The sequence below is a fragment of the Strongylocentrotus purpuratus genome, unplaced genomic scaffold, assembly GCF_000002235.5.
Source record: "Strongylocentrotus purpuratus isolate Spur 01 unplaced genomic scaffold, Spur_5.0 spur5_scaffold_9, whole genome shotgun sequence".
NCBI classification, from domain to species: Eukaryota; Metazoa; Echinodermata; class Echinoidea; order Camarodonta; family Strongylocentrotidae; genus Strongylocentrotus; species Strongylocentrotus purpuratus.
Genome location: NW_022145615.1, coordinates 5,817,673 through 5,836,919, shown reverse-complemented (window position 1 = coordinate 5,836,919; position 19,247 = coordinate 5,817,673). Strand labels below are relative to the sequence as shown.

Sequence of the window (19,247 nt, the reverse complement as noted above, 5' to 3'; positions counted from 1 at the left end):
TATTGTATTGCTTTTTGCAATATACAGGAGATTAAATTTTATTTTTGTGTTAATTATTGACGTCTAGGAGAGTTATCCGCTCCATTTGCTATTTGTATATTGAGTGTATTTTGTGTATGCCGAAACGATTATATAAACCAGATTATTTGTTTGTATTGTTTTGTTTTAAATCGTCGATATTTAATTATATATTTATGTTGTTTGATGGTGTTTTTATTCGAAACTGGAGTTGTGATAACCTTTAGCCCCCCAGCTTCTCTCAAATGCTTGCATAGAGCTAGTTGTCAACCTTTTGACTATAAAGTCCAAAGTGTTTTGAGTATCACTATAAATATCATTCACAACAGGATGATCCCGAATGTGCATGGCTTCTGCCATTTCACAGTTGTTTGCGTAATTTCCTTTCGAAATATATTATTATCACAAAACAGACAACGGTAGAAAATATTTTCATACTAAATTTGAATAGAAAAAAAGTATTTATTGTTAGCAAACGTCTAAAAGAGGACTGAAATTTGAGATGTCCTCTTTTACACAGACTGTAAACATATTAATCCATGGCAAATACGGGCTAATTTCACGAGTGTGGGGTTTTGATTTGAAATTTTAAATCTGATGGTTCTACACGGATTAGCAATTAATAACGAGAAGAGGAAAGAAATTACGTAATAACGTACCGGTATGGAGAACGGCAGAACCTTTCTAGAAGACCGAGTTCTGGTCCTGTAGTCGTATCGTACCTCGCCAGCAGTGATATTTGCTTGCACAGAGCCTTGAACGGGTTTACCATACGTGTAACTGTCCAATGATAAAAAAAAAAAGCAATGATTGTCAAAAGTTACTCTGACATGGCAGTAAAATGCCCTCAAATTGCGACAGGTGGTGCTGTAGGTAGCTAGAAATTTCAAGACAATGTGCAGAACATCCTTCCCCGCTACAGTCCACGAAACCGACAGCCCATGAGACACACATGGTCGGTCTTGCTAAATCTGTTAAAAGTAGTGAGAACCTCATGAGACCGACGGCCTAAGAGATTGAGAGGCTACGAGAACAACATGCCTGTCAACTTTTGTTACGGTTCACCAGAAGCTGTCGGTTTCGTGGACCTTCTGTCCATGGCCTTTTGGCATATTGCGATGTTTCGTCTTCCGCCAGATCATGGCGAATTTTGATGTCTGATACCTACACTAAAACACTCACGGCATGTTTAGTTTGTATGACATATATATACAAATTGATACAAACATGATAAGAACAATACGAGTCCATAGTGATTTAACAAGTTTCACTTACGTTCCACAAACCTTGACTGTGCAAGTAGGATCGGTGATGAGAATGTACGGAGGAGTTATAACTTCAACCTCAAACCTTGGAAGAACTGTTATGGGAGAAAATAAATCAACATAGCTTCAAAAAGTGCTTGATAATTCTCTTCTCTTCATGATATCATTATACCTGGATAGAATCAAGGGGAAATATATTACGGAAAAGACACAAGCTTGCAGCCTCCCAAACACGTTGTGTTACGGAATTTTATTCGAATGCCGACTACCCGACTTCGCCAGAGACGTCAATTTTATTTGACACAAGTGTGCGTCAATAACTTGTCCTGTCATTGACGCACCATGTGGGGGTGACATTGTAGACATAGCGATTGTAAATGAACAATGTAAACATCGTTTGGAATTATTGACGTATGGGCTAATTACAGGTTTAAATAGAAAGGGACAGGTGGTGACGTTTCTGAGTATACAACTATGTCACGGAATAAAGTAGACACTACTCACCGTACTCTTCAACAGTAAATGTCTGCGTTACTGACTCGGTGCCTCGCAAGACCTTGATGTAGTAAGTTACTTTCGTGATCCCGTCTGGGAGCTCGTCCGGGAGTTCGTGCTCGAGTTCAATCAGCCCTTCCTCACCCTTGACGTCCGTCCACTGGTTGACGCGCTGGCGAGACTGACTCTCCACTATAACAGAATCGAACTATGGGGAAATGGATTATCATTTATTACATTGAGGGTAATCAAAGTTAATTATATTATGACCGGGTACAACAGTGAAGGTAATCATTATCGAACTTAAGCTAGCGCCTTCTGCAAACGAGGCGTCATTTTTACTTGCGTTAATTAGCCTCTCCTCCAAATTTACGGTTGACGGTATTCTTTACTTGACTGCTGACAAAATCATTTGAATGATATCAAGTATGCAACAAAAAAATCAACGGATTTAAGTTCTCTCTGAGAGACTTGAAAATGAGGATTAATGTCTTATCAAAAGGCACTAAGGCATCCGATCGGTTTCGAACCGGGACCTTTCTAGTAAAAGGACCATTGGTCTACTTACTAAGCCTTCTCTTGCCTACTCGAACCAATATTCTAAATTCAACTAGACATTATAGTCTTGTATGTTAAACTATCAATATCAGAATAGATTTGAATTATTACATGATTTTTTTTTGTAGTAAGTAAATAAATTCTGAAATATGAGGTTGAGTTTTGGGCCCCGTCTTATTAAGATTTGCGATTGATTTGGATCAAACGCAAGTCCTCTAATCGGTCACAAGGTTAAAGTCCCCTATCTTTTATGTACATGCTTGCAATTTATATAAATCGCAAATAACTTGCGATTAATCGCAGCTGTTTATGAGGCAGGGCCCCGTCAAGCGATTGGAGCATGAAATAAATGGGAAGAGTCATTGGGAAAAGGCTATTTTTGTGTAGTAGATATAGATTGGCGCATACTCTAAGGCTTGGGAATTATCAACATAATCAAAATGACATGAAAGTGACCCAATTTTGTTGAAAGCTATGACTGTGCAGTGCACACAATAATGTGTAGGTTTATATGCAGCTGGCATAGAGGTGTGGTCCAAATTGTCTAGCTATTTTTCATCAATATAGGGGCCTTTGAGAATCAGTCCTCTACGATATGGAATATGGAGGGATTTTCCAAACTATCATAAATAGAATGGAAAATATTTTATTTTCTGACTTTTGCCCGACTCAACTTTATCTTTATGGTGAACACTTTGATTAATACTTACTGGTTCTGTGACGGTTTTCAGTTCACTGTTCAATGTCAGAGCACGGAATCTCACTGGGAAAACAAGAATATCATACAAAATGCATGCCTGCTCAATATAATTAAAGAACAATCATACACAAAACAAACGTGGATATTGATTTTTGTTTTGTCATTGTCATGCATAAATGAATATGAAATATTTTAATAATAATATGAAAGAATAATTATGTAGGAATTTGTAAAATTACAAAGTTCTTTTTTAGCTCCATGATAACCCTATTAACACCAATATAGATTAATCTTGTACGGGAAACAGTATAATCTATTCCATAACAAATACAATGTGGCACGTGGAGATAACTTGTGTGGCAACGGGTTAATCTTATGATTAGACACTTACCTGTCTGACCGGGTTGGTAAATGGGTTTGTCAGTCTGGACGTATGTTTTCGACCCGCCTCGGGCCTGGATCCTCACGAATCTCTCTTTCGTGACTTCATATCCGTCCTCGTTCAAGTCTTCGGCTCCCTTTCGTCGCAGTTGAAGACGAACTTTCTGTTTTTGATTGGATCCCGACTCGATCGTTGGTACCTGAAAAGAGTAGGCATCGACTTATAACTTGTTTATCATGGTCGCAAAGACTGTCATGAAATCAACTTTAATATTAAAGCGTCATTTCAAAACCCTATAATTATTTCCCCTATATAAATGATCGCATTATGTGATAATATATTTGTCATGTTCGCGCATTTCAATTCATGCAATATGTGACTTGATTTTGTTTTCTTTTTTTCAATCATGTTGTATACAACTGATGAAACAATGAATCTTTTGCACCCCTCCCCTTCAATCAACGTCTATTTTACAGGCAAGCATAAATTGCGTTTAGTAACTAACATAACGACGGACACATTCCAAGTGTTCTTCGAATTGATATATTGTTACTCAAAAAGACAATCTATGACTTACATCAAATTCGAAACAGTTCTCTCCTTGTTTGGCCTCCTGTTCTCCATGACTCCAGTATTCTTCGTATTGACCTGCATTTATCTTCTGGAGAGACACACGGTAGTCCAGGACACCGTCGTACTTGGTTACCAGGAGACATATCCTCTCTTTGGTTTGCACGTAGAACAGTTTAGGGATTAGGAAGAGGTAGGAGATATTCTTGTTGAAATTCTCTTCTCGGAGTTCCTCAGGGCTGGGTGGTAGTGGTGGACTGTAAATCGAAAATAATTGAGCTGAAGAATTATTTCACCCATTCACCTGTCTGTCTTTCACCTTTAACACTTTCATTTCACCGTATTGTTGAGCATGAAGTTTGCTTTAATAACTTCGTATGGGGTACACATTTTTTAGACTAAATTATTTTCTGGTGTCCGCTTTGTTTCTGAATATTCTTTCAGAGCATATAATTACTTTTGTCATGTTTATATGACATCAACATGTGATTGTTATAATCAAAAGTGGACTAAATAGCAAACAATTTACTGCACTTGGCCTTTGTAAAAATTATTATCCTCGACACTTTCATATCCATCCTTTTCGCTCGACTGGCTTCAAACATCTTTAATGCTACCTAAAGTCAGCTTGGTCATGCTGGAAGTGCGGCTCAAGCAAGTTTGCAGGCAAGACGAATATGAATCTTGAGGCTAACATTTTGTTGATAGAAAATGAAATATGCCAGAAGACTATTTGTTAATCAATTCTGTTTTTGTTATTTTTTTCTTTGCGGTTTTTTTCTGGGAAATTGTCATATTGCCTCTTTTCATTTACCCCCAACTTGTCTGAAAGACTAAAAGTGAAAAACAAAAAAAATGGAACTCCTTTGCTACTTGTCTATACATCAATCTTATGTAAAATTACATAGTATAACCGTGAACATGAAACGAAATATGAATGTAAACAATCGACCCTTAATGCAAGTTCGTTAAATAGATTACTCTTTTAGAAAAAGAAAAAAATCCTTGTTATTATATACTTTAAAAGATTAATAGTAGACTCATGTTATAATATGATTGTAAAGTATCTAAATGAATATATCGCAAGGACTTTCGAAAAATCAACTTGGATCGGAAAACGTAATACACCATTGTAATGTTCGTTCATTCAAAAGGAGATGGGCAGGGCAATTATGAATTAAAGTTGTTTTTCGAATGTCTGTTGAAATTGGTATCGATGTATTTCTTAAAGTCTTACGTTGCAATCACTTCGGGTAGTTTTTCAGCTTCTTCGACAATTGGTAGTATAACGGGGTCCACCAGAAGTTCATCTCCATCTTCCTGTGCTCTCACCATCACTGCGATAGTGAAGATGAGAAGACCTACGGTAAGCCTCATCGTGGCTGTAGTCGCCATAGAGTAACCGTGAACCCTCTCTACGATAACAAAAGATATATGAACAAAAAGATGAAAAAAACTGAAAAAGACGAAGGGCGTATTTTTGCTTCAACTCTATCATTACCTTTATCGTGACAACTCGTTTTTATTTCTTCACTTTTTCTATATCCACCAAACGTTAATGGAGTTGTCATTTTTTCAATGGTTTTTATTTATATACATATATATATATATACACTGTTGGTCATAATGGTGGAATATTTATTTTTACCCCAGTTTAGGGAAGGATTTAAAAAAATTATTTATTTCTAATAGATCTAGATAATGACATACATTCTCAGATTTTATTGAATATTAATTTGCGAGTGTTTGTTTTGCGTGACTGCTTAATCATTTGTGTGCTACTATGCTAATCAGCTAAGGGACCTACGTCCTTAAGTCATAATTGACAGTAAAGAGGATTAATGCCTCACAAAAGGGCACTAATATGTAGCTGATCGACACGATTTTTTTCATGGGGCCTCACAGTAACGAGGCCATTGCTTAGCCCCTGAATCATGACTGTACGCAGTGTTTGCTAAGGTACGCGGCCCCTTCCACAAATCCCCCAAAACGAAGAAAATGCAATAAATTGTCAAAAATTCATTGCATTTCCCCCCGGCCCCCAACAGGAAAAATTCCTCTGTGTGGCCTTGCCTTGAACCATAATGCATGGCCCTACAGAGGAATTTTTCCTGTTGGGGGCCGGGGGAAAATGCAATGAATTTTTGACAATTTATTGCATTTTCTTCGTTTTGGGGGATTTGTGGAAGGGGCCGCGTACCCTAGCAAACACTGCGTACAGTCATGATTCAGGGGCTAAGCAATGGCCTCGTTACTGTGAGACCCCAGAATAAAAATCGTGTTGATCAGCTTTAATAGTGCCCTTTTGTGAGGCATTAATCCTCATTACTGTCAATTATGATTTAAGAACGTAGGTACCTTAGCTGATTAGCATAGTAGCACACAAATGATTAAGCAGTCACGCAAAACAAACACTCGCAAATTAATATTCAATAAAATCTGAGAATGTATGCCATTATCTAGATCTATCAGAAATAAATATTTTTTAAAATCCTTCCTAAACTGGGGTAAAAATAAATATTCCACCATTATAACCAACAGTGTATATATATATATATATTACGGAAGTGGGTAGCTGGGGGTGTATTGATCAAGATCTGACGAAATTTTGCAGTGATTTTCATTTCAATTTTCGGGGGAAGGATTTGTGGTTTTGCTTTTATATTGTTTTGTTTTGTTGTTCATATTTTTTTTCTTGCTTTATTTCCTTCTTTCTATCTTTCAGTATTCGAATATATGGGACCGCCTCGGAGGGGAACGTGAACTGCGTCACAAATTAATAGAACGAATCCAAAGGCGTTGCCATAGAAATGTACGATCGATGAACGACCTCTCTCCAAGTTTGAAGCCCATGAAGAAACAAAAATCAAGAGAAGTTGCATATGAAGGCTTATAGCATAATAGGCAGTTCTGGGTAATATGCGTTCCGCCCCGCCCATGTCCGTAGAGGATTCTGCCCCTACTAATTGGTTTATGGATCCGCCATTGAAGGAAGATGCATTAACACTTTAAATTGAAGGAACAAATCTCGTTTTCTTTTTTACCTTCACGTTAAAAATAATTTTGAAAAAAATGTTTTGAAATATGAAATAGTTTTCTATTATGCCAACACCTTTCAAGAATGCACTAACGGCCTGCAGCGGTAAGTCTGTATATTGGCATAGATATATCTAGAAATGAAGTTTGAACACGAATTTCACAAAAACAATCAAAGTTTGTTTTGCTTTCCCTCTTTTCTCCTATCTCATCTTTCAAAAACAATTCCGAGTAAACAGGAAAGGTTCATTGATCAGCTACAAAAGCTTTATTGTCTAAAACTCGATATTTCAAATCAACACCTGGGATAATATTGCACGAATGCCTTTAGAATTTCAAGGTTTGTTTTCGTACTGCCACGTAAATTCGGGAAAAAATCGTAATAACGCCCACCAATGTAATAACACTTTACCCACAAATGTAATAACACTTTACCCACAAATTTAATAATTTCACCCACAAATGTAATAACCACTTTACCCAGAAATGTAATAATTTTGAATCAACCAAAAATAGGGGGGGGGGCTGACAAAAAAAAAATCCGCATCACCCCACTCTAACATGCAGGCCCCGCTGAACGTTTCGCAAAGTGGGGTCTAGGGCGGAGCCTCCGAAGCTCAAGGGGTATGGGCATCAGTGGCGGATCCAGGAATTTCTTACCGGGGGGGGGCACAAAATGGCATGGGGTTAAATATAATTGAAACGATGAAGTGACAGAACCAGGCTTTAGCGGCGAGGGAGCGGAGCAACTAAGCAGGGATGGGTCTGGGAGGGGGTTTGGGCCCCCTCCCAGAGTAAGAAGTATTTGCAATTTTAGAACCAAATTAGATGCATTTTCAGGCACATCCTGGAGTAATATGACGTAAAATTGCTTTCTCCTACCCCTTCCATAAGTAGGAATCTTTTGCAATTTGAGAACCACATGTGGCGCATTAATATTCACCGGCACTTCCTGGAAAAAACGAGGCCTTCTGATTGGTAAAAAGTTAGAGAAAAGTGATGATCAACAAATTATTTCAATCTGGACAGCAGAAATCCAGATTTACACCGAAATTGTTTAGTTTTCAGGTTTTGGATTTCTCTTTTACTTTTCTTCAAGGCTATATGAAAGATACCAGTAGCCAGAATTAATTACAAATTTATCATTACCCTTTAAGTGAGGGTTCTGCCTAATATTAAAATATTTCACTGATCATCAGTCAAGTCGTGAGACGTTGTATATGCTTTGATGCCGCACAATGCACAACGACGGTGGTCCGGTACTTCATCAGTAGTACTTGCAAAAATTATCTCGAGTGTATACACTGTGTCGTTATCAGGGGCGTCGCTATATCTTTATCAGTGGGGGAGTGGGGAGGGTGTAGAGGCCACCGATTACCGACAAAACGAGCAACCAATCACCGACAAATATATTAATGCCAATGTCCAAATGTCTACAAATTTAACCCTTTAAACCCGGGGCCAGAAACTAAGTTATTTTTCAGTTCCCCCCCCCCCCCTCCCGTTTGTCCCCTACCGCGCAAAGCTATGACGTTTCATTTCATTATTAGAGAAAGAAGACGATTCATTGTACCGGTCCTGACTCTTAATCCTCTTCTGGGATCAGTTCCCTCCCCCCCCCCCCCCCCCCTCCCTCTTAAAAAATTATTACTCTTAATCCTTGTCTGAATTCATTTTCGCCCATTACGCGCAAAGCGCGGAAGCTTCCACGTTTATTAAAGTCTTAGAGAAAGAAGACGATTCGTTGTATCGTGTTCTTGTCTGAATTCAGTTTCCCTCCTCCGCGCGAAGCGCGGAAACTATGACACTTCATTAAATTATTAGAGACAGAAGACGATTCGTTGTACCGTTCTCGACTCTTAATCCTAGTCTGACTTCAGTTGCCCCCCCCCCCCTCCTGAAGAGCGGAAGCTTTGCCGTTTCATTAAATAATAAGAGAAAGAAGACGATTCGTTCTACCGTTCTCTACTCTTAATCTTGTCTGAATTCGATTTCCCCACTGGGCCCCTTAACGGTACATGTGCAGTGTTACATGATGTAAGTATGGAACGCCCGACAGTGCCTGTCACAGTTGCTTCTGGAAAGGATTTGTTTTACTAGTGTTACTGTTAGTGGCCACGGCCCCACCAGTACGCCAGTGTTATGACCCATAACCTACTAAAATCATTCTTCATATTATCTAGTATGATTATTTCAAAAACTATAATAAAGGGGTAAAAAATAGTATAGTAATAATTGCTGATTTTATTTAATGTAATAATTAATTCATAGCCTTTATATTCAATTCTAAAAAGAACCACCACATATCAAGCCCGCTTCGGATACCTGATCCCAGGGATTCTCACCCATAAAAGATAATTACGTTCTCTTATACATTTAACCCGGAGCGGGAGAAGATCACGATATTGTATAAAGGGGTGGTGGCACCAATTCCATCCAAATTAAGACACAATAAATCAGGCCAAAATTGTTGTTGTGTTTTACAGGTACGCCAGTTTGGTTTGAAAGCGGTCACTTCCTTTCCCCCAAAGACAATGCCAACACAGAGAGTTAGCACTACGTCGGAAAGATTTTGTTTTGAGTGTGAATGGTGGATTATTATCATACGGGTGCGCATTTTTTTTCAGGGGGGAAGAGGGTATGCCAGTTGAACCAAAAACCAGGCTTTCTCTTTTATTCTCCCGTCTGTGACCCTGCCTTTTCTTCTGAAGTGCAATTTTGATATTATACCATTTTTTCAGGTTGAATCACCTATTTGTATATTGCAAATGATACATCACAGAAAATCCATCAATCAATTGACGATTTTCATTCCGCACTTCTTATATTATTTTTATATCAAAATTACGAGATATTCCTTATCATTATTGTCTGTTTTAATTGTTCAGTTGCATCTTGAAATTGATTAACATTTGTTTCCTAGTACGGTTCTTACCATAATTTCAAATACAATAAGCTTACAAATACCTTTGGGAACAAAGTAAAATAAAGATGAGGCATGATGTACAGCTTTTATATGATGCTTTGGGTTATTTCGGAAATGTGAGATACGTGAAAAAGCTACATTTCGATTAAGAATACAATGTTAAAAGTAAAACGTCCATGAAATACACGATTGTTTCGAAATTCCAAAATGCCCGAAACCTATTAGTTTACAGTTATAACAACTTTCCCTTTGTTTACGTATAAACTCGCTGAGCGCGTTTTATTTCATTCATTACATTTATTCATTTCATGTTTTTCCACAATATCAGCAAATGCAATTCATAAAGCTTTTTGTTCTTACAAGTCATTCCAATTAAAATATTAACGAACGAGAAATATACATAATATGGTATATGCAATGCAATAAAAGTATACAGTTGATACTAAGAAGATAATTGCTTGCTTCATTGCAGAGGAAAACATAGAAAAGCATAGCTTGTAATTTGGGTTCCCTAATATAAAATATCATAATATTATAAAATAGAAAATGCAAGGAAAAGATGGGGAAAATAGGGTGATACAAACGGGAAGTGCAAAACAAGACAATACCTGACAAGATAAGCAAAACAACACAAGCAGAAAAATGGTACATTTGAAGCAAGGTATTTGAAATTATATCCATTAATAAATAATGAACATTACGGTTATTAAATCAACAGGCGTTCTTACATTTTGCTAAACTCTTGGATTGCGCCATAAATAAGTTTTAGATCAAATAAGATATTAACAAACTGATGCCTACCTTACTGATGATTATAGCCCAATCTGGAATGCAGACTCGGAAGAAGCAAGATCCTTGTCCGACCCGATCAAAAACCAGAATCATTTATGCCACGCGAACAACTGGTTTCAGTTTATGAGTGAAAGGTATGCAGATTTTGCCTCTCAAAACAAGGTCTTGTCGTTGTCATAATCGATATAATCCTCACTATTAGGCCGGTTTGACACTTTGAAGTCTGATCGGATGTCTGGATTTTAATTGTTGTGCTGGGGCATGGCGTCATATCTATTTTATCTTGGGATGGGACGGTGAACTGCGTCATACATTCTGATTTACAAACTAGTTTACTAGAAAATAGTTTTAAATGTGGACATTCTTGGCATATGGGAAAAAAAATCGGAACCCCGAATGTTGTACATGTATTTTTCAATGCTCATTTACCTTCAAGGTCATCATCATCATAAATGTCGACGCCTTCATCATCATCATGCGCATTATTATCACTATCATCATTAAACCTATCTTCAACATAATGATCATTATTATAACCAATTAACCATCAACATCATCTTTATACTTTAATATGGAAATCGTCAACTTCATCTTCTTTATTAGTATCATCACCTTCATCATTACTGGGAAGTTTGGCAGTTTTCCCCGTGGACCGGTCGGTATTATGTGTTGAGTTGCTGGCCGATTTGTGGTTGGCTAGTTGGTCTCGGCGAAGTTTGCTTCCAGTTTGGTGCGAGCTGTCTAATTTGTGAGAAAAAGATCTGCTATCTGGTCGGCTTAAGAAGACCGACCATATAGCAGATCAGCCAGATATGATATTTAGGAATCTTAACTCTGTTACAAGAGATCGACCAATTGCCTATATGCGTATCAATTAAAGCAGAGGCGACGGAGCGACTTCCAAAGTGGGGGGGGGGGGGGGCACCAACACAAAAGGGCTTTTTCTGGGGAAAAAGGGCACTTACAAAGGGATATCTTTAAGCGAAAATTTACATTTTTTTAGACATTGGAATATACCCCTGTATTTCGACTGCATTATGAGGGATGATTTCAATATTTGTTTCTCTTTATACAACGAAAATGATATTGCTTAAGCTTCATACCTTGCAGTTGGGTGTAGTGGTTTAAAAACTCATTTTTTGAGCGAGCAAAGCGAGCGAGGAACATTTTTAAGATTTATGAAGACGCAGTGAGAACATTTACATCTTATAAAGAGAAAAAAACCCAATTCTGATGGGGTTACAAGCACATTCTCATATTAAACAGTAGACTGAAAAGACATTTGATAAGTAACATCATTGTAACATCTATAAATGCGTCGAGCTTTCGGGGGATATTGCTCTAAGTCGCTTGAAATTAGGGCACGTTTAATGATGAGAGGAAAAGGGGACACTTATCAAAAGGGATGACACTTAATCAAAAAGAAATAGAGCACCCGTCAAATTACAACGGGTAATTATCAGGGGTGAAATGGGGCACCTCCTACACCTTAGAAAGGGGCACCCACCAGGGATGAAAAAGGCACTTATGAGAATGGGAAATGAGGATTTGTCGACGGAAAAGAGGCACCCATCATATTTTAATAGGGTAATTATCATAGGTGAAAGGGGACACTTATCGCATCTGAAAAGGGACACTTACGAGAATGAAAAAGGGGCACTAAATAATAAATTTAAATGTGCATTTGTTGAAAGCAAAGGGGCACCGATCAAATTTAAATAGGGGCATTTATCGCAGGTGAAAGGGAGATTTTATGAGAAGGGGAAGTGGCTCTTATTAAAAAGAAAAAGAGGCATATGTTCAAATGAACGGGGCACTCATTAGAGATGAAAAGAGGTTATTATGAGAAGTGGAAGGAGCACTTAAAGAAGGAAAAAGAGCATTTATTAGGAAGGAAATGGTGCACATGTCAAAATAAAAAGGGGCAGTTATTAGAGATGAAAAGAGCACTTCTCAGGAGGAAAAGGGGCACTTGTCAAAGTTAAAGGTACTATTTTCATTGGTGAAAAGGGGCATGAGAAGGGGCAGGGGCACATATAATGTACGCTTATCCGAGTTTAAAAGGGGTAGTTATTAAAAGGGGAAGAGGCATTTTTTTCAAAAGAAAAGGGTCACTTGTCAAAGTAAAAGGGGCACCTCTCATATTTGAATAGAGCGATTATCAGAGGTGAAGGGGGTGCTTATGAAAAATGAAAAGGGGCGCCTCTCGTACCAGAAAAGGGGGCCTTACTAGATATTTAAAAGGGCACTTATGAAAATGGGAACTTGTCAAAGAAAAAGGGGTCAGTGTAAAAAAAAAAGGGGGGTGCGCTTATCAGAGGTTGAAAGGGGAAGGGGCATTTTAAAAAATTAATAGGAGCACTTTTCAAAGTAAAAGGGGCACTTTATATGTAAAAAGGGGCATTTCTTACAAATTTAAAGGGGCACTTTTGGGGTACTTGAACAAATGGGAGACTGCCCCCCCCCCCCACCCCTCCCCCCGCTGCCCCCGGGAGCACCGCCTCTGAATTAAGGTCTTTCAAGCTCTCAGTATTATCAGATACATTATATCAACCATTTTGGACTCCTAGCTATCACACGTATGATATCAAAGCTACTTAAAGTTTAACTTGTGCTTATTGTGTCTTTCTGCATGCACGTTATGTCCGGGTTCTTTGAAGCCGAAGTTTTATAAATGTCTAGGTCAAATGTCTCCCAGCTGCATATTATGAAGGCTGTTTAAAATATTGGCCTTTTGGTGTTTACCATTATGTGTCTTCTGTTCCATTGGAAATTGGATGCTTGCGACAAAAATTTGATTTGAATACACCAGCCTATTTTTCGTGCGATTGAGTAGCTACATTATTCAAATTCTATTTTTGTTTATTTTTCTCAAACATGAATGTTTCATAAGGAAATACAAGGAATGTCAAATTATACAAATTAGAAACCAAAGTGTCCTTTGTGGCACTCAGGATGTTGCAAGCATACACACCTCCCTTCCTAAATAATGAAACATGTGTATCAAATACGGGATTATATTAGTTCTTTTCAGCCACAATGACTTCCTATATACACGTGTTTAATTTAGTTTTGCTGAGGTAGAAGACGTATTAAATCTGTTATTCCATAGAGTAGTAAACAAAACACAATGGTCATCCTATGTTATCTTAACATAACACATTGTCTAAATTTATATGTTCTGAAAAGGGGTGCTCATATTTGTACAACTTGTGCATTTACTGTTTACAATTTACTTTGTTTTTACTGTATTTCAGGTAATATGGAACAGTTAATCATCTGTGTTTTAAATGTAGGATTGTACACATATTAATACATTTGTCAGGGTTAATATGCATGCATGTCATTCATTCCAATTTCTGTCAACAAATTTACCAAAATCTCTGCAGGATGTTTTACAGAATCAATATTTTACAAGTTGCTTGTGAAATGTTTTCTTTTCAAATCATGCTAGCGAGATCTCCCATGGCACGATGAATAGTTTTTGTTGTGCTAAATGTTCAAATTATTGATTACCTTTAAAGGAGTTCAGATTGTTATTACAAACATTAATACGAGGGCTATTATGCAATTAATTAGTTGCCTAAACTCAAGCAAAAAGTTTACAAATTGACTTAGATTTCTTTTTGGCACCTTCTTATGCTTTTGCACACATGGTAACAATGGCATCTCAGATCTCATCACAATGTACGGGCATCCCTAAAAACAAGGACTGTATTGGTATATTTAAGATTGTGAGATGGATGTGTTTGAAAGTCTGTTTTTACTCTGATCATGTAGGCATAATTGCCTTTAGATTACACAAGGAAATTTGCTTAAATGTCTTCTATTTGTTGGGGTCCAGGAGGGGTGTTTCACAAAGATCCTAAGTTTAACTTATCTCTTAGTTGGACTTAACAAGAAAGCCGTTAGCATCTATGAAAATATTTTGTATAAGTTATTTTAAAAGGCATAACATGTTGATTCAAATCATTCATATTTTCTTTTATCAAGGAGATTTCATGTACTTGATGCGGAATTTATAAACAAAAGTTTAAAATACTTGAATTTTCCCTTTTAAATATGTTTTATTTTAAGGCTACAAATGGCTCTCCATAATATTTTAGTCCAACTTAGAGTTAAGTTCAACTTGGGATCTTTGTAAACCCCCCCCCCCCCCGGTATCATTACTTAGTCACACTCACGCCTCAAAGCCATCTCATCTCCACACTGATTCCCAAACCGACCAATTCTCAGCCATTCTGGGTAATTTGTTATTTTTTATTCGGTCTGATGTTTCTCTTGTCGATGTGACTGTGGTAACAAATGGCAATCAAGTTTACAAAATCTCGTTTTAATTTATTCAATATTTAATGACGCAATTATGTTTTGTTATTGATTTGTTTGAGAGGTAGTGTTTGGATGGTAGTAGGTACTCATAATTAACTTCTAGATAGTTTGTGTTCTTGCTTGTACTCTACGTCTGTATGAAGCCTATTCAACAAGCGAGGATAGATGAATCGGTTAACAGAAATGGATTAGTATATCTCATCTATTGTATCAAGAAGAAGATTGTGTAAAATTAATAAATTAATTTTAAATGTTAAAAGTTTTAGAAGGAAATGTGTCTGCCAATGATTTTCTTTCAACATTTTGCGATCTAAATCTAATTTCACTTTAATTCATAGCACTCTTTTAGGACACACTTGAACAAAATGGAACAAGGAGAAAAGTGGTAAGGGGAAGAGGTATTTATTGATTTTATTCACTAGTAAATTGATAAATAGTTGATAATAGCGAATGATACTTGATAGTGGAAAACAATTATTGATAGAAATCCTGTGATCCTATGATTTTATACAGTAGTAAATTGATATATAATTAGCAAATGATACTTGATAGTGGAAAACCATCATGGATATAAAAGAGTCAGGGATCAAGAGGGAGGTACAGAGGGAGAAGGGGAGGGGAGAATGACAGAGAGAGGAGGAGGGATTGGGTAGGGAGAGAGTGAGTGAGGAGGAGGGGAAGGGGGAGACTGATTGAGAAAAGAAGAAAGAAGTAAGAGAAATGAGAGAGAGAGAGAGAGAGAGAGAGAAAATTGGATGTTGAAGGACATTCTGAGATCGAGTAGTAATTAAGATAATGTTTTTTAGGGGCCTTTTAAGATGATATAACGGACGTTATGTTTCTACGATTCTTTATCCATTCAACTAAATGTTAACTTTGGTGGAAATTTCAGTTGGTATTAATTCTATTTCCAGATAATTATAATCATATCGAAACAAAAATAACGTTGCTAGCTCGATTACCCCCCCCCTTGTGCTTTAAGGTGATGATTAAAGAATATAGAACGAATATGAAATCATTGACAATTATACCTAATCCGAATAACTTTATGTATTTCATGATAATTATCTTAAGCTCACTACTTTTATTTCATTTTCTTTTTAACAATTAAATAATTTCTGCCCAGTACCTAAGGCCTACTGAATGTCTCAGTTGACTTAATTTATGTTTATAATGCTCCTGTAAGTATAACCAATATCATGATAAAACTATAAACTTAAACCAAATGTGACATTTCTCAAAACAATATTTTATTTACCCTTCACCTATTATGCTAGAAGAACATTGTGACATTAATTCAATATTCGATTTATTGTTAGACTTCTAACATGTGACCAATGACACCGGGTTCATGATCAAGTTAAACCTGGTTTTCATCAGCGGGAAGGACTTGGATTACCTCCTACTCTGGTAGTGCTTCGACCGGTAGGATTTGGATAGGCCTCTCGGGCTCTTCGACCGGTAGGACTTTGATAGGTGGACCATTCGATTGACAAGCCATGCTGTACTCGGTTGAGAGAATGACATCTATGATATGAAAATATGGTAGGCGAATGATTTATAGAGGAAAGCATATAAATATATCAATTTCGAACGAAAGTCATTAATCAGCTCACTCTCACGAAACCTGTACGATACCACGTTTACAAGACAGGTAATAAACAAATGTGAAATTCTTTTCGTAGATTTAAACTTTGCGGTTAATATATTGTAGTTAAAAATCATGTAACGCGCAGGTGGGAACTTGATGGTTCCTCGAAGTTTCAAAATACGAGCGTATTATGGTTAACGGCGGTTGCAGCTATTCGAAGTTACGTTCCGTGCCTACAAACTAACTTCAAGGGTGAACAATATCGACTGTAGTTTAAAAGATCGAGCTGTTGTTGTATCGGTGCCATGTGAACCCGCGTAGTTTTTTCGTGATTTAAATAGACGTATAGATTCAAGTTTAAAGATAATACGACACCATACACACATACATGTAGGTGACATTGGATGTACTTAAACGATCAGTGCCATCGTACATTGTTTGACGAGATACTTTTAAAAGCTGACTATTTACCTGGCGCGTAGTAGTCGTAAACCGTGATGAGACCGGGCTTGGGATCTGTGACGTGATGGACACGTCTAACCTCCAGATCAAAGCACAACAGTGTGGCGGTAAACTGAAATAGAATGAAAGAAAATATGATAAAGTGTAATGATAAAAAAGTTTTGGTAATTTCCGGAAACACAATACTTAAAATGGCGTCGAGGTAATTATTTCTTCTAAAAAACGATCACAAAGACTTTCGACATAATCACTCTGTAGCGATTTCAAATACTGTGTGCGGAACTTACAGTGACATATTGCATATGCTGAAAATGATTTCTGAAGGCATTATAATGATGATATTGCTCTTTATAATGTTGATTTCTAGGAAGAATTGAATACAGTTTAATATGCCATATAGATGTTACACTTATCAATATAGACCTTATTGATTATTTTTCATTACTATTGCAATCCTTGCCCCCCCCCCCCCCCCCGAAAAAAGTGTTCAAAGACAAATCCCGATACAACTACATTTAAACTTCTTAGTAACCCATAGGCATAGCAGTTTAGAGTTTTCTTATTCATTAGATTAATCAGTTTACCCTCCCCCAACAATTAATATTATGTTCCAACCCTTCCTTGTTTGAAGAATAAAGTGTTCTTAAATGAACCATTCTGACAATTACTAATTTTGGCACAAGATTCTATATAATTATATTCATTTTCACTTGAGAGGCTTTCATGATTAGTTACTATTGAATTGCTTTTACTTAAGAACTGCACAACGTACTGCATTGGAAATCATTCAAACTTTTCTGTGATTTCTGCCCTTTCTACTAATGTATCTAATGCCTCGGTCACAAATGCCGTTACGAACTGCTACAAACGCCGTACGAACGATTTTCAGACAATGGACATTCGGGAAGACAATGGAAAAACGGAGATTCGTACGAAATTATCGTTCGTACGAACCTTTGTGACCGTAGCTTAAAGCATAATTATAGCATACACTGCATACTGTTAAGAGTAGGAAGGGTGGGACAGATAGATACCTGGTTGAAATACATGGCGACCGTCTTGCCTGTATATTCAGCCCTAGTGAGTTCTGGGTAGAACCCATTCCTCAGCAAATTAAAGGAATTTTGCTCAGGAACAAACCGGTAACTAGCTTCACCTCGACCATGGCCATGTTGGAAAATCCATCATCACCGAGATACCTGTTAAAACGACACATTGTCTTGTTTAGTTGGTTGGTTGGTTAGTTAGTTGGTTGATTGTTTAGTTGGTTGGTTGGTTAGTTATTTGGTTGATTGTTTGGTTGGTTGGTTGGTTAGTTGTTGATTGTTTGGTTGGTTGGTTGGTTAGTTGGTTGATGGTTTGGTTGGTTGGTTGGTTAGTTGGTTGATTGTTTGGTTGGTTGTTCGTTCATCGGTTAGCTAGTTAGTCAGTGGAATGGTTGGGGTTGGTTGACTTCGGTCGGTAGGTTATGTGGGCCGATTAACAAATTTAGCTTTGATGCGTAATATTTGGTTAGTTAAATTCGGTTTCTGGGTAAGTTTGATATGTTGATGGTCCGCGGGTGGGTAATAGTTGATTTGGTCAAAGTTATAGTTCGTAAGGTAGATTGTTGATTAATTGGGTTGTTGGTTGGTTAGTTGGTTGGTTAGTTGGTTGGTCGGTAGGCCGTCCCGTCGTCCCGTCGAGGCGGCTCGAGGCTTGGTTGGTATTGGTCGTTGATTGTTATTTGGTTGGCAGGTTGGCTGGTTCATATTATAGGTTGGTTGTTTGGTTGGTTATATCTCGTGTTTTTTTTTTCTTCCGAAGGATATATTTCCGAAACTGACATAGTGTTCATATTTCAGAAAAATTAAATGGACTTCGTAATTCCGAACAACAACAAATCCGAAATAGGATTAGTTTTTCATCCAAAAGACGAACGACATATTGTTATGATGCTAAAATTAGTGTGAGATGATAAAAACGAATGAGTTATTAAATGATGGAACAACAAGTCGATTAATAATTATTCGATTGATTTTATTGTCGTTTGTTTAGTTGATGACGGTAGATATAATTTAAGACCTAAACGAAGGATCATTATTACAGTGCACTTTAAATTCATCTAAATTCTAAGATAATAA

At 37.2% G+C, this 19,247-nt stretch overlaps 2 protein-coding genes across 2 annotated transcripts in view; both read right to left on the bottom strand.

Annotated features, from left to right (window-relative positions):
• Positions 1–530: 530 nt before the first annotated feature.
• On the bottom strand, positions 531–18,173 carry LOC115920671 (alpha-1-inhibitor 3-like). The gene is made up of 9 exons (XM_030977040.1): positions 18,159–18,173; positions 17,134–17,236; positions 5,226–5,403; positions 3,996–4,245; positions 3,428–3,617; positions 3,047–3,099; positions 1,788–1,986; positions 1,294–1,378; positions 531–798 (listed from the first exon to the last, which is right to left on the bottom strand). Exons 1-9 carry the CDS (start codon positions 18,171–18,173, stop codon positions 531–533), a joined length of 1,341 nt encoding a protein of 446 aa, XP_030832900.1.
• The window catches only part of LOC100893314 (alpha-2-macroglobulin-like protein 1), a 38,327-nt gene continuing 34,854 nt past the window's right edge, over positions 15,775–19,247 (bottom strand). Inside the window, exons 30-32 of the mRNA XM_011677836.2 lie at positions 18,159–18,323; positions 17,134–17,236; positions 15,775–16,598 (exon numbers count right to left, since the gene is read on the bottom strand). Coding sequence (XP_011676138.2) covers positions 18,230–18,323 — 94 coding nt within the window. The 3' untranslated portion in view covers positions 15,775–16,598; positions 17,134–17,236; positions 18,159–18,229. The remainder of the gene's footprint in view (positions 16,599–17,133; positions 17,237–18,158; positions 18,324–19,247) is intronic.